Source organism: Coturnix japonica, chromosome 2 (assembly GCF_001577835.2).
Source record: "Coturnix japonica isolate 7356 chromosome 2, Coturnix japonica 2.1, whole genome shotgun sequence".
Lineage (NCBI taxonomy): Eukaryota > Metazoa > Chordata > Aves > Galliformes > Phasianidae > Coturnix > Coturnix japonica.
In genome coordinates this window covers 40,407,502-40,422,538 of record NC_029517.1, presented here as the reverse complement: position 1 = coordinate 40,422,538, position 15,037 = coordinate 40,407,502, and the positions used below count along the sequence as shown (strand labels likewise).

The window sequence follows — 15,037 nt, the reverse complement described above, 5'->3', positions numbered from 1 at the left end:
ATTTCAGCAATACATTTTTGGCAGTTCCTGATCACAGTAGTCTCCAAAACTCTTTCTAAACTCCCAGTTTAAAAGTGAACAAAACCCTTAATTCATTGTAGCGCACAGACACTTTCTCTTTTTGCTGCTAGTGTCTATTGCTTATCATTCTTTTAGGTGGGAACAGATCTAATATTCTGTGTTATTTGAGTCTCGGTTTGTAAGAACCAAGTGTTAGAGCATATTTTCATTTTGTTCACTAAATAAATGTATACTTACCATGTATTTTAAAATGCATGCTAGGACAGCAGATTGAATTCATTAGCTACAGTGTAGTATCGATAATTACCTTGCAGAACCAGAAAGAGAAAAATAGGCAATTCTATACAATGATTCGGCTTTCCTTTTCTAAGTGAGTGCTCGTAAATGAGGATATTGATACTAAAGTCAAGGTAAGAAGTCTCAAATAGAAGAGTTATTTCTTAATAGCATAGTTTATTATTGTGCACTTGTCTTCCTTTCATTATCAAGGGGAATTTTAGCTTCCTTTCCCAGTCTTTGTGGTGTTGATTGGTTGCAACACACTTTTAGTTCAAAAGACCTCTTGAATGTCAGGGTTGCTGACTGCCATTGATGGCTGGGCCTTGGTAGCTCTGTTCTTCCCACAGCATGATGTGGCCAGTATCCCCAGCCTTGCTTGACTATGCAGAAAGACAAAATATTGGTCTTTTCAGGGCCTTCTCAAAGCTTTACAGTGAACTCCCACAGGCATCAGAGAAGGGAAAAGGCAGATTTGGGTTCTGGTGTTGCTTTTTTAAGTCTGTATTCAGTCTAGTTACCCTGAAATGATGAATGAACCAGAAGCAAAACCCAACTTCTCCCCAGCCCCACAAGCTCCTCACATGAAGAAGGTGAGGCCTATTGAATGAGAAACAGACTTGAGGCTGGAGCTGAATATAGCTGCAGTGCAGATGACATGATCAAAACTGGCAATAAAGAAAGTTCCCCTTGCTCTATTTCTTGATCTGTTGATGTCAATTGTGCTTTAAGGAATATCTAGTTGCTGCCTTCCACAGCAGTTTAACAGAGCTTAACAATGATATAATGTTATAGAACAGTGTGAAGAGAAACATAAGGCAATTAAAGGAGAACTTTACTACTTTTAAGAGCTCAAACAATAAAATATATAATTTTCATGGAAAAGAATTGATGTGGAGATGTCATAGGCATCTGAATTGCCTAGAAGTACTTAATCCTCTTCCATGAAGAACTGAAGAGCCTGAACTTCTCCTTTTGATGGTGTCTACATTTGTAAGCCTGAGCATTAATTATCATACAAAGAGACAAATGGATGTTTTCTTCTTTCCACTAAGCTCTTAATCTCAAATTCAGTAGAAAATGAGATTCTCATAAGTGGTGCATAGACTCAAATTTGAAAAATCTTTATCAATTTAATTTGAGAAGAGCGGTGCTAACTGGCTATCACAGATGAAAACAGAATGCACTGCAGTGTTCCAGGAAGAATGGTTGTGCTTAATTTTTCCCTGCTAGCTGTTTGTAAATAGAGATTGCTGTCTGTGTATATCACATCTGCATTCTTCGCTCAACAAGACAGATGGGAGAGACTTTGTCATGGCGTGTTAGCTGTCTTTTTGAATGCCCTGTGGGTGTTAACAATGACCTTTATTGCATGGGCAAGATAAATTAGACAGCCAAAGGTCTTTATAGCAATTTGAAATGTCCACCTATCAGGATGATCTTGGTACGCGTGTCTGTGAATTTTAAGTTATTTTTATAGAATCTCAGAACTCTCAAGTTTGATGTGATGTGATGGAGAGGGGGTGTGAAACACCAAAATTCCTGATTTTTTCCTTTTTCCTTACATGCATTCAGTATTTTTCCCTAGAGTAGCTCAGTGTGTTTGCAAGCTGGCTGTTACAGAACATGAGTGATTCAAACAGCTTTTGACAGCTGCTGAAGAAGAAATAGACACATTAGTGAAAACATGAACTGAGTATATACAGTTTTTCCAGTTCGAGAACTCCTGAACGCTCGACATTTTTATTTCATGTCTTCCTCAAGCATGACATTGATCTTTTCTTACGTCTCTCAGCATGCAGCCCAAGACAAAGCTGACTTCTGAGTAGCCCTTAGCAGAGAACTTCCACAAAGTTTAAATGTAAATACTTCAAAATATTGCTCGTGCTCTTCAGTTTTGTGAGATCTGCTTGTCAGATGTACTCTAAGGAAGGTCGCTTTTAGTATCCCTGTTATTTCTCTGTGATATTTAGTGCTGTATCCTTGTCACACTGTGTAAGTAGAAGTTTCCCAAGCTTAAATAAAAGCCTTAACTGTGACTCCTGTGCCTAGATACCTGCAAGCCAGGATCAAAATACATTTACTGAGACATGCACTTTATAAACATACATCTAGCTGCCTTGTGTAACATATAATGTGATGCAAATGTTTGGTTTTAAAAGCCAAGCAGCATTTGACACTAACAGCTTATCCCAGCATTCCATGAAAGCTAAAATTTGTATTTGTTTCTTGCTGAACTTTTCTTCTCCTGATCATACATATTGAGAATGTAGGGTATTTTATTCAAAGTTTGATTTCATAAAGATTCCTATCATAGAAGATTTACCAGGAAAATAATAACCATAATAACCCTGTTATGCAGTACTTTGTAATAAGTGCCACTATGTACTCTCTGATACAGGTGTATGGAACCTTTTTCTAATGAGATTTAATCCATTTTGGAAATCCATCATTAGCTGCAAAGGGTAATTTAAAGAAGAAAGGAAAAAAGAACACTAAAGTGAGGTTACAGTTCTTGAAATGGAGAACACACATCAGTAAAGATGATGAAGAAAATGTAGATGATGATGAAAATGCAGGGTCTGGCCTTTCTCCTGTCTTGTTCTCTACTGATAAAATAGAATAAGAATTAGGTACTTGTAAAAGCAACTAATAAGGTAACATTGATTTCCTCCTCTATCCTATAAAATTATTGATCTGTTTTTAACCTAATTGGCACTTGTGAACATGAACGGAAAAAAACAGTCAGCTATTTATGGGATTCAAGTATTTGTTCTCCATAAGAGAGTCCTAGGCTTCCTCGTTCACAGCTGTCCTAACAAGCAAAAGATCTGTGTGCAGTAGCATACAGTATTTGCTTTGTTCTCTTTCTTTTTTAATCTCATGTGTCCAGTCAATTATTTCTTGTAACTCAGAGAAAGAACAGTGCTAAGGATGCCTTAACTTACTGGTATACGACAATTGAGCACACGCTGCTGAAGAAGCAGTAGTTCAGTGAAAGTCTTATCTAACACAGAAATGAAAAGCAAACTGGAGGAAAGAGAATATGAGGTTTTCCAGTTTGATCCCCCAGCGTTTGTGTGAATGAAAGAAATGCTATTTTTCCCATATTCTGCTAAGAGGACGTTCTGAAATATTGATTATTACAACGTTTGCATTACAAGGTGTATAGGTAGATGGGTCTCGTACTCACATGCATAAGCGTATGTGTGTTTGAGACAGACTCTGTCTCAGTCGCCAAGCTGTATGGTTTAGATGTTGAGTTTGATGCTTGAGGGTACACCAGGTAAAATTTTGTTGCCATTGGAAGTTTTGTGCTGGAGGCTGAAGCTCTGTAAGAACCATCTGAATTGGGATGGGTAGTAAGCAATTGCAAATCAGGAACACCAGTGAAGAAAAAAGGCTTACAGTTGGTTATTATGTTTTTGGAACATGGATTAAACTGCATGCTTTTCCTTGGTCTTTGATATAGTTTATTTAACAAATGTTTATGTGCTCATAGCTCAATCTTTCTTTTTTGGGGCCATCATACAGTTCCTCACAATCATCCGTATAAACTGTTGTCCTCACAGGGCTGCTGCAGATTGCACTCCCCTGTTTGTGGCTGCAATAGGACAGCTCCTGTAGATAAGGAGACATGCTTCCACATCTGTGTGCCTGCACCCAAAAAAGAAGACTGTGGTTTAAAATCTGTTTTAAAAGCTATTGCAAAAATAGCTGTATCTAGCTGACTTGGAATTTAAAGCTAGATACAGGTATGTTCCTTTCACATAAGGTTTGGAATAGCCCTCCAGTAGAAATTGTTGTGGAATAGTTGTGTATGTGTGTTATTTTGCCTGCTGTATCCGTGTGCATGTGCTGGAAAGGGAGAAATAGGTACCTCAGCGACTAGCCAGGTGTATTATTTTGGCATTTTTAAACCTACAGGTTTAAGCAAAGCCATGCTATATAATGCCCCTCTGTGCTAACATAGTGCTGTTTTCTCTCTCTACTCTTGTATCAAAACAGAAGTATTCTGCTGTTTCTCTCTGCAACATATCTACAGAGGTCCTGAAAGTCATCAACGCCACGGAAGAGCTGATAGCAGAATCCACCAGTCCCTGTGATTTCCCAGATGATGTTCAGGACAAGGGAAGAGGGACATTTCCACTGGGGACCGACCCCATCCGACTCGACGAGCAGCTCACCACACTGGAAGAAAATGTAAGAACACAAATCTGTGTGAGCGGGTGTAGTTGTGTGTGTGTGAAGCAGCTGGAAAGAGAGAGTGCTTAGGCAGCATCAGCCTGTGGTATGAATTAGTCTTGTGTTGCTAAACAAATACACCAGCAGAACAAAAGATCTTATTTCGAAGGGCTGCTCAGCTGTGTTACGTGTTCCTTTTTTTCACTGTGCATTTATTTGAGAGAGGGGATGTGCTATGTAACTCATTACATTTCAGTGGGTTTTCCCTTCCATCGGGGCTAATAAAGATCTCACAGGAATCCGCTCCTATTATAGCATCCTGATCAATTAAAGAAAGCACATCCTGTAGGTCTGTAGCCCCCAGGAGATTTTCAAAGACAGAATCTCTTCTTAGGAGAAACTGCTTTGAAAACTTTTCTGAAGAGACTTCTGATTATACTGTTCCTTTTTCTTCTTTCTCTGAGCTTTTAGGTATTATAGATAAATCCAAACAAGAACCTATTCATCTGAAGTGGCTGTTGTATGTTGCACCAGCAAAGACACATCACTAAATTAGATGGAAAGAATAATTAAATCCCACAAAAGCAGGAATGTTTATATTTGAATCATAATGTTAACTTTACAGTCCATGTCTGTCTCTTAAGTACTTGAGCAAAGGTGTTAAGTCAGATCACTTATTTGTTCTGAGTACATTTTACTTCAGGGAATGTAGGGAAGTTATCTACTCAAGGATCTGCTCCTGATCCCATTTGTTTGCCCCTTGAGCCATGAAGTCTGCCGCAGAGTACGTTTAATTCACGGTCTTCTTGTAGCACTGCAGCCTTTACTGGTATTGGAGTGTGTGAAACTGCCAGTGGGAAAAATGAGAAAATATATTTCATTTCCACTGTCCTGTTACCAGCCCCATGGAAACAGTCTTTTGGCTATCCAGTAAGTAGGCAGAAAGTGTAGTATTTTGACATAGGTCAGCACAGTTTTAAGCACAGTTGTCAAAGTTAGTGTTTGAAAATTACCTTTTTCTATAAACCAAGGATCTCCATTCAATCTGTATCTTAGATTTCTTTATGAAGGGGAGCTCAGAGGTGTCATGGAGAACCTCTGCTCACAGAACAGGAATCATTGCCCCTGTCCCTCTTGCCCCCACAGGTGTACCTGACGGCAGGCACAGTGTATGGCCTGGAGGGGCAGCTGACCAGCCTGGAGGATGCAGCAAGGCAAATCAGCAGCGTGACAGCAGAATCCGAGCTGGCTGAGCTGGAGGACCAAGTGGCCACTGCAGCTGCCCAGGTGCATCATGCAGAGCTGCAGGTGAGGATGGCGGCTCCTCACCACTTGCTGCTTCATGCCACCTTCCCTAACGCTTCCCTTCCATCTGCACACACTTCTTTGTGATATTCTCTTGTACCGTGGTAAACTCTCAGCTCAAGGATACATGATGCGTCACAGGAGCTGAGCAAAGCACAGCTGATGCGTGTCACTCAGCACAGCCGTATTTGCTGTATTTGTTTCTTCCCTCAGCTTGTTTTCAGACAGGAGTGCAGCAGCATGTTACTGTAGTTCTGTCCCTGCTCCTCGCTCCCATAGAGCTCATGTGGTGTGCTGTCATGCATGTGGCTGTTGTCTGACTGCAAATGCAGCCTTGGGTAGTTCTTCTAATCAGCAGATTTTAGAGCACTTTACAAAGAAGCCAGGGTTGGTCTACCTGAAAAGGCCAAGGGCAGAGCTCAGCACTTGCAAATCTGCCATGGGATTTGGCTGCTGAGCCATGCACAGCCCAGCAAAAGGCAGAGGCTCCTGTGCTGTGTGGCCTCGTGTCTCTCAAGTGAGTTCCAGAAAGTCTGGGACTGCAAGGAGAACTTCAAGACCTGGTGCAGAAAGCTGAACAAGAGAAGGCTGCCAGGCCGCATGGGGTCAGTGCACATGTGGGTAGCAGTGTGCTGCAGTGCTTCCTGCCACAGGAGGCCCACCAGCAGGCCCCTCACAGCCTCAGCAGGAGGGTGCCTGTTTGTTTTGCTCAGTGTAAGTGTGCCCAAAGCCCTCAGTTTGTCACCTTCCTGGTGTCAGAAGTGCAGTGCTGAAATAAATAGATGGCACACCAGCAGGGGCCTCATTGGCCTTGGTCAATAATTTCTGCTACTTACATTAATGGAGGTGAGAAGAGCGGAGGGGAGAGGCCTGAGTGATGAGAGCAGGATGACAGAAAGATAACATGCAATTGGACTGAAGGACTTCTGCAGGATAAATGCCTCAGGTGTGCAGCCAACAACTCTCTTGAGTCTTTCTGACACTCATCAGCCTACTTTCCCCCTACATTTGTTTCCCTGGCCTGTTATTACTCCTGACAATTTGTTTTCCATTGAATGTGTTTACATAGCGGTACTTGCATTTATGCATGTTTGTGTTTAGCATGCATATTACTTACAGCAAATATTCAAGATGAAACGTTTGCATGTTGTGACAGAGGATGTACTTTGTGTATTCTTGAAATTACTTTTGAATTACGAAATGTGTCCCAGACAGTAGTTATTTGAATGTAACCTTTGAAAAACACAGCTTGAATGAATGTGGAAGAATAGCCAGCAGTAACCAGGAGATGGCAGGCAGGGGATTCTCTCTTCTTTTCCTCAAAAGGAGCAAAATGCTTTTTCCTTGGAGTCGCACGGTAGGTTGGATTGCTCTTTCCCTTCATCTTAATTAACCCCCTTTTGACATCAGGCCTAAAGTATACAGGAAAGGAAAGTGTCAGAGTTGCTGAAGAGCTCAGCCATCTGTTTGTATTCTTTGATTAAAGAAGATGTGACTGGGGGGAGGGGTGTATTTTAGTGGTGGCATCCATAGTAATTTTCAAACTTCTTTTTCCCCCTCCCCATCTGTCTGTCTCTCTCTCTCTTATTTTCTTTGAAGATTTCAGATATTGAGAGCAGAATATCAGCTCTCACTGTTGCAGGCTTGAACGTGGCTCCATGTGTTCGCCTGACAAGGAAACGGGATCAAAAGCAAACAAACCAGGTGCCGGAACATTATGTAGTATTCAAAAATACATTGGGGAAGTCTTGCCTCGTTTTCCATAATGGAGTTGAGTAATGCGTTTGTGTTGTTTTCAGATGCATACTATTGACACCTCAAGACAGCAAAGGAGGAAACTTCCAGCTCCACCAATAAAAGGTGCACTTAAGTTGTTACCTATGCTATGTTTGTAGTCCCTCCTTAGAAGTTTCAGCGTAACTCAACAAAATAGGGCCAAGATAAAGATACAAAATGAACAGAGAAAGCCTAGATGTGTCTGCCCTCTTCTCCTACCATTGCACTTGTAAAAATAGAATACATATTGGGTACATAAAACGCCACCACTCCCTCTTTCAGCAGATGGTATGACAGTAGCAAATTATCAGGAGCAGAAGCAAAAGGCTGGGAAAACCAAAGGAGGCAATGCTGAATTCTTGTCCTGCAGAAGTTAGGCTGCTGCTGCTGAGCACGCAAGGTTAGACTGTGAGAGGCAGGCATTCATAGGGCTGACTGCTACTAGCAACTTTCCACCCTACACAGCCTACAGCTGCTTCCTTAATGACTGTGCCTACCGAATTTGGTCCATGTTACCAGACTCAGAGATGCTGGTATGTTGGTGTACGGCTGTGAATTAGTTTTGTAAAATACAGCACTCTTTTCTTCCATGTTTCCTTTATCTCTGACAATTTTATGTCCTGCTTCAACTTGTTTTACTCTTGTGTCATTCCAGTATTTAACATGGCCTCAGACTTTATTAAACTTCCAGTATCGCAGCAAGCTGCTTCCCATTGAAATTAAATCCATGTTTTCCTATTTGTGTTAGGGAAGGTTTTCTCTCTCTATAAGCTGTGACTCTTCAGGTCTATTGCTACCTTGACTGCAGTCTGTTCAGTAAAAAAATCTCCCTCTTTGTATTTTTCCCAGGTGAGAAAATAGATGGGTCTCCAATTACCACTGTCAGAACATTTAACAGAAACTTCATGCTTCAAGGATCTCTAACACAAAGAACTAAGGAGAGGAAAAGCACTGCCAAGGACTTAATGGTAAAATCAAAACAAATGCTTATAAAGCTGCTAATAAAAAGAGTTAGAGATATGCCAATGTGGACAGATGTATTTCAACACCTTCACAAAACTTCTCTTAATAGTGTGAAGAAAAATAACACAGTGCTGAGATTTCTCTAAACGAATGTGTCCAGTGTGCTGGAAGCTGAGTACCTCCAGCTCATAGCAGCTGTGTGCTCCTGAATGTTAGGCTGTAGGGGAATGTATGCCAGCTGTCAGGTAATTAATTAGGTGCTATCCTTATTTAAAGAAAAGAAATGAAGTTCTGGTTGTGCCTGCAGTTTGCCATTAGATATCTGGAAGAGAAATGGGGAAGTGAGAAGGACCGGGCTCCCTTCAGCAGGCTTGTTTTGTGTCTCGCTGATGTTTCTCTCATCCTTGTCCCTCTTTGTTCCAGGAACCTGCTATAGGATCTGCTGTGATGTACTAAACTTTGACTTCTCTACTGCCAATAACACACTGCCTAAGGCTGTACACTAGAGTGCCTTTAATCAACAGCCATTGTGTATGTCCAGCTGGAAATGGACCCTCAAGAACCCACAATGCCTCAGTAATAGGGCTTCGTTTGGATACCTCACTGAGAAAGCTGTCCAAGTCTTCAGCATTGTGGTCTGCTAAAGGAAACTCTGCCTTAAAGTTCTCACAAGACTCTAGAAGGGAAGCTGAGTTTCAAAAGCAAGGCTCCACATTTTAAGATGCACTTTTTCTCCCCATTGATTGTACTAAAGTATGTCGTCTTTAAACTGCAGTATGTTTTTGTACACTCAGTCAATCACAATTATAGGCCAATATTTCATACCGAAAGAGTGAACAAAGCAGACCTGTGATCCACATTTGCTGGCCTCTCATTCATGTAGGCATCTGTCTTGTCGAGCAATAAGAACAACTCTGTGCAGTGTACGCTGCTTTTAGCTGCTTGGTGAGAGTGGAGGATCCATGTACCTAACTGCTCCCCAGGAGCCAGTGGAAGTTTTGACAAGGCAGGTGGGAGGAGATGCGATGTGCAAAGACTTCTCTGTTCACTCAGAGTAGCTGTGACAGAGTTTATGTTCCAGCTCCAGAGCTGTGTGTTCTGCTGTTGGAGATGGGGGGAGGGGGTGGAGCATGGATGTCATGGTGCGCCATGAATCAGTGGTACGCAGCGCATGTGGACCAGGTGTCTGTTGGGTTACAGTCCCGGCATCTGGACACATCTGGGTACTGTTGTGAAACCACCACCTTTGTCTGTCTCGTTCTTCTTGGTATCATTGTCTGCTTGGTGGTATCCAACCACTCCGTAGTTCAGAATCAATTCTGACCAAGTCTTTAAGATTGGAGAAGGAAAGTAAAAGCGCTGTGGATGAGATCTCTGCTGACTGGTTGGTGGCTGTGAGTTGGCTGCAACCTGTAAGAGATTTCCTTCATCCACTTCCTGTCTTTTCTGAGGAGGGGACAAATGTAGCCCAGATGTGTTTTCCTTTACCCATCCATAGCCAATGTGGCATAGTACCTAGAGCCTGTCACTGGTGCCCACTGTGACTGGACCACTATGAATTGGATTGTGAGTCCCGAGACCCTAGAAATGTGCTCCAAAAGGCCTTTGAACAGATGCCCAGGAGGGAAGATGCTGCTTGCAAGGTGTCCCTCTTATCCATTCTGGGTAGGGCCATGCCAATTTGCAGTGCTGGTAAGGAAGGGCTGGATGGGATGGCTGGGAAAACAGCTCCAGTCACACATCCACCACCAGTATTTGAAGCTGAGCCTGTCAGTGTGCTGCTGTCCAGCCTTAGGTAGGGACACATCAGGATATCTACAGCCATCTTTCCCACCTAGGAGGCGTAAGTGTTGCTCCATGGCTCCAGTGAATTCCCACCTGCCGAAGATTTGGCTCAATACATTTAGGTGAAATTACGATAGGTGAAATTACGCCTTCTCTTACTCCCACACAATACTGGTTCTCTGGAACTGGTTTGCACAGACATGAGGGCAAAGTTTGGCCCGCTCTGTTTAATATATAAGTATATATATAAAAATAGATTTTATTTATATATGCAATCCAGTAAAGGAGATTAAACAGAGTAGGATGCCTAGGAATTTTCTGTTACGCAGCCTCCTCCTCCCTCGACTGTTCTCGTGTACGTATACGATACATTCCCAGGTTCTGGTTAACGCAGGTGTGTGTGTTATGAAACGTCATTACTGGTGGTTGGTCTACATATTCGTCTAATAATAATAACTAATATTGTGTATGATGCAGAAATGACTAATTTTAATAGAATAACTCTTTGGCTTTTTGTTCTGTTAGTGTGATTTAAACAAGCCAACAAAGTTTGGGATAGGTCGTTTTCCTTAAGAGGCATGAAAAGCAACTATTATCGTGTTACAATGTTCAAATATTCAGTCTTCTTTGACAGAAAAAAATGTGTACTGTGTAGGCATTGCAAAAAAAAAAAAAAAGAAAAAAGAAAAAAAAAAGAAAAAAATCCCACCTGCTATATGGCATTTGAATTTTTACAGACGTTTATTGTGCCAAATACGTGTGAAGATATAATTTACTGTTTGAAACAAATCATACAAGCATCCGTTCTAGCACACAAAGGGTCATTTTGCCATCGAGTGATTTCAATCTCTAGTGTCGATATTTCTATTTAGATTAATTTTTATAAATGAAAATATTTTAACGGGTAAAATGAAGGCGATATGATCAATTTGATTAAGTTTGAGTGGATATTAAGCTTGCCTTGTTGTTGTTATATGCATACTCACCGGGAATTTGTTGTCAAGAGAAATTATAAAAGAGTAAAAGCAATTTATGAAAAGAAAAAGAAACAAAAAACAATGCCTTTCCAAGGACTTGATTCATAAAGAAAACCCAAAAGCTCTCCTCTGTGGTGTGGATTTATGTGCCCTTCGGTCAGGAAACACTGTGCTCACACTGCTGCACCACAAACAGCCCCTTCCCAGTTAAATGCAGATGGGCAATTCAAAGTCCTGTTGCTTAACTGAAGGGAGAAATACCCCCAGATGCCTCCAGATCAGGGCATCTTCCAATGAGCTGGAGCATCCATGCCTTGTTAACAGACCACTCAAAGACAGAAACAAGAACTGACTTATCTGCTGTAATTAGTTCAGCCTTCATTAATTTTAGTAGTGATCCTAACAAACATAACTAGTAACACGAGTTCACTCTAGTTTGTCATCTGCAATATGACTCATTAACCATCATTCATTAGCTGCATTGTAAACTATCTTTTCTGGATGCGTGCTGTAGATTAAACTGCATATGAATAGTCTTGCTGCGAGTAGTTATCCAGATTAAACGGACTGCAAATCACACTTCTTCTAAAATGAGTATAATGTGTACATATCTGGGATTACCATGACCCAAGTGCTAAACCTTGCACTTTTTTTTTGATAGTAATTATTTCTTAATTTTCTGCCCTTCCTCAGGGAGAAGATGATTATCTTTGACAGAAGCTCCTTTTTGTTCATTAATGTATTTTCAGCAGCACAGCAAGACTGATAAAAGGCCAGAGTGTAGCTCAGGACTGCATTCCCACAAGCGAATGTTAACAATCTGCATAAAAGCTACAGATTTCATGTTGTTAATGCAGGTACATTAAAAAGTAATGAGAGCCTTTTTTCTTTCATCCAATCATTGCTTTTTATTTTCACATAACAGCAGCCATTGACTTTAAAACATGACAGGAACACTTCATGGTACACTAACACTGCTGAGTTTAAATCCTAGCACTGGAGCTCTTTGGATTTTTGGGTAAATGTAACATTACAGTGTGCAGCATCGTCGCAGCTCAGTGAAGGGAATGGTGGTGATGAAAGAGAGAATACACACTTTTTAAAGCACAGTTACACTTAGTGCTGGTGTCAACACATTGCCTTTTACCTGCACCCTGAATGTGTTTCTTCTTGAAGGAATTTGCAGGAGTAGCAGAGAGAGGAGCAGCATGGGATTGCCAGGCAAAAGCAGAGCCCTGCGATGCAAGGTAGGGGCAATTCGAAGAGCAGAGGTTAGGTCACCACCTGAGGACACAGCCATCACCAGTCACTGTCCTCTGCGTCCAACACTTCCTGCTCCCACAAGGTGTTCAGGATGAAATCCAGGCGCCTGCTCACAGGCCTTATGCTTCCATGGCCGCCTCTCAGCTGCCTCTTCCCAAACCGACCAATGGGTCGAACGCCGCGTCCCACGTACCAGAAGGGGTCGATCTCAGGGCCTGGAATTCAAAGCACTGGGTTGATTTTTTTTTTTCCTTTGGAATGCTCTCATAGTTGGCTTATTTTTATAACCTAGTTTAGTCCTACAGCAGGTGTGGGGAAGGTGTGATACTAAGGCACAGTGAAAATGAACCAACACTGGAGGTGATGCCACCCCAAGGAAATGCCAAATCATTCCAAAGAGAAGGAAGGGTGTCAAGAACAGGACTTGAAATGTGAATGTAAAGCACATTTAAGCCACTGATGCTTGCTTTATTACTTCTTAAAAGTAAATGTTAACTGTCACGGATCTAGGAAACATAGCTGAAAATGAGCTGTTTAAATAGTCATTATAAACTGTCTTGCACTTTGTCAGTCTTTTGTACATCGGTGCGTTCTCTGATATTAATCAAAAATTGCAGTGTTCCCCTTGACAAACTCAGGGCTATGAGGCAGAGGTTAAGATCTGTATATGCTCTTAGAAGTGTAAATTGAAGAGCAGAAACTCCCTCCACTGTTTTACCATAGAAACACCCACAGGGATTTGCAGTTGAACTCTGCCTGGCAGCCTGACCCTGATCCCTTGTTGTATCAGCAGCCACAGGATCACCATCACATTGCATCAGGTGGGAGTCATACTTACTTCTGTTGTCTATTTGATGTTTAGAAGGTCTGCTCTGTCTCGAAGCAAAGCTGAGCGATACCAAGAGCACCAGCACATAGATGATGACCAGCTTTAAGTGCTTTGGTGACCACTGGGGGTGCAGTGTCCACAGGATCAGATGCCACATGGTGCAGCGGTGGTAGGAAGGCTGTGAGGAGAAAAGTGGGCATAGGGACATCAAAGCTCTCAAGGTGAAGGAAGATGGCAATTGTGACTGCATGTTCCTATCACAGCCATTTCACGACTCGGTTCTGTGAGGCGCTGACACTGGGAATGTCCTGAGTATTTCTGTTTAAAGAAGACTGCCATGAACCATCTCCTAAGTTAAGATGTGCAGCTTGAGCTTTTCCTCATCATCCATGAAAGCTCATGGCACAGCATCTCAGGACATAGAATTCTGGCCCTGAGGTTGCTGCTGACCATCCTTGTGGCCTTACATATGACCGTGGGCACTGGTCATCGCTGTGTTCTGGCCATTATCTCCATCACCCTTTCCCCACCTGTGAAATACCTTTCACATTTATATTTGAAACAATCATCTCTTTACATCTACATGCATTAGAAAATCTTGAAAGGGAATTATCTTCCTATGTCAGCTTTCACAGCAGGCAAAAGTGTGATTTCCAGTTTTGTTTCCACTGTAAATGCATCCAGATGTAACTGCCAGAACTTGCTGGGTCAGGAAAACAGCATCCAGAAGGTGGCTGATGCTGAGCTCCGGTTACCACTGCACCGAGTCTATGCCACATTCTGGTTGAGCTTCATCACATCATTTCTCCCAGTTATAATGCTAAAATCCTACCTGGTGCAAAATCTAACTGCATTTGACAGTCTGGAGCTCTGCCGATGGAAGTGCAGAAAGAGCCTTTACACTTCGGCTGAGCAGCGTTTATGAGAGCAGTCTGGCAATTTCAAGCAACATCAGAGGAGAAAGTTACAGCACATTCAAGTCACTGGTAAAAGTTACAGGGAAGCACTCATTTCTATTTCCAGCTAAGCTCACCAGGAAGTCACTACACCTAGGTCCCATTTCTCAGCTCTGGCCATGAGTCCCAGCCCCATGTGGGGACAGCCTGGCCCTCTCAGCCCTTCTCTCAGCTCACAGCACACTGGGCTCTGCTACAGATCCATCAGACCTAAATGACTGTGGATGTCTTCAGAAGACGAAGTGCTATAAATCCCTTAAATCCTATAGCAGCATTTTACTCGAGACCAGCGACTGCAAATCTTCCTCCAGTGCAAGCCAACTGTCTTTCATGTTTGGAAGCAGTGGTGGAAACCTCTGCCAGAGCTCAAACATGGGGTGATTGTAGGCCTGGGAGCAGGGCTCCCATCACCACCATGCCCCAGGCTCCAGCAGGTACCATCCCTGCATAGACAGGTTTCCTCAGCACTGCCTGCTTTGCTGCCAACACCGGACAAAGTGCTCAGGACTGAGCACAGCTATGTACATTAGCGGAGAAAAGAAAAAGCTGAAACAAAAGGGAAATCCACAGGAGAGAGGTGCCGAAGCAGGTAGCAGGAGTCACTCACCTGTGCGCAGCAGGGCTGCTCCTCGGGATGCGCTGCTCCCAGCTGAAGCAGGGCAGCTGCTAGGGGCTCGTGGCTTTTATAGTGCAGGGAAATG

General features: G+C 42.4%; 2 protein-coding genes across 7 annotated transcripts in view; one reads left to right on the top strand and one right to left on the bottom strand.

Moving 5' to 3' along the window:
• MYRIP (myosin VIIA and Rab interacting protein) overlaps window positions 1-11,413 on the top strand; it is a 187,239-nt gene extending 175,826 nt beyond the window's left edge. For 5 of the 6 annotated variants that reach the window (XM_032442401.1, XM_015854183.2, XM_015854186.2 and 2 more), the window contains 6 exons: window positions 4,306-4,500; window positions 5,629-5,790; window positions 7,387-7,491; window positions 7,587-7,647; window positions 8,413-8,531; window positions 8,950-11,413. In XM_032442401.1, coding sequence (XP_032298292.1) covers window positions 4,306-4,500; window positions 5,629-5,790; window positions 7,387-7,491; window positions 7,587-7,647; window positions 8,413-8,531; window positions 8,950-8,982 — 675 coding nt within the window. In that variant the 3' untranslated portion in view covers window positions 8,983-11,413. The remainder of the gene's footprint in view (window positions 1-4,305; window positions 4,501-5,628; window positions 5,791-7,386; window positions 7,492-7,586; window positions 7,648-8,412; window positions 8,532-8,949) is intronic. The other variant, XM_015854187.2, reaches the window with a different exon arrangement.
• A 754-nt stretch (window positions 11,414-12,167) lies between these two features.
• Window positions 12,168-13,690, bottom strand: LOC107309402. The gene is made up of 2 exons (XM_015854189.2): window positions 13,390-13,690; window positions 12,168-12,766 (listed from the first exon to the last, which is right to left on the bottom strand). Exons 1-2 carry the CDS (start codon window positions 13,628-13,630, stop codon window positions 12,588-12,590), a joined length of 420 nt encoding a protein of 139 aa, XP_015709675.1. The 5' UTR covers window positions 13,631-13,690; the 3' UTR covers window positions 12,168-12,587.
• Between the last annotated feature and the right edge of the window lie 1,347 nt (window positions 13,691-15,037).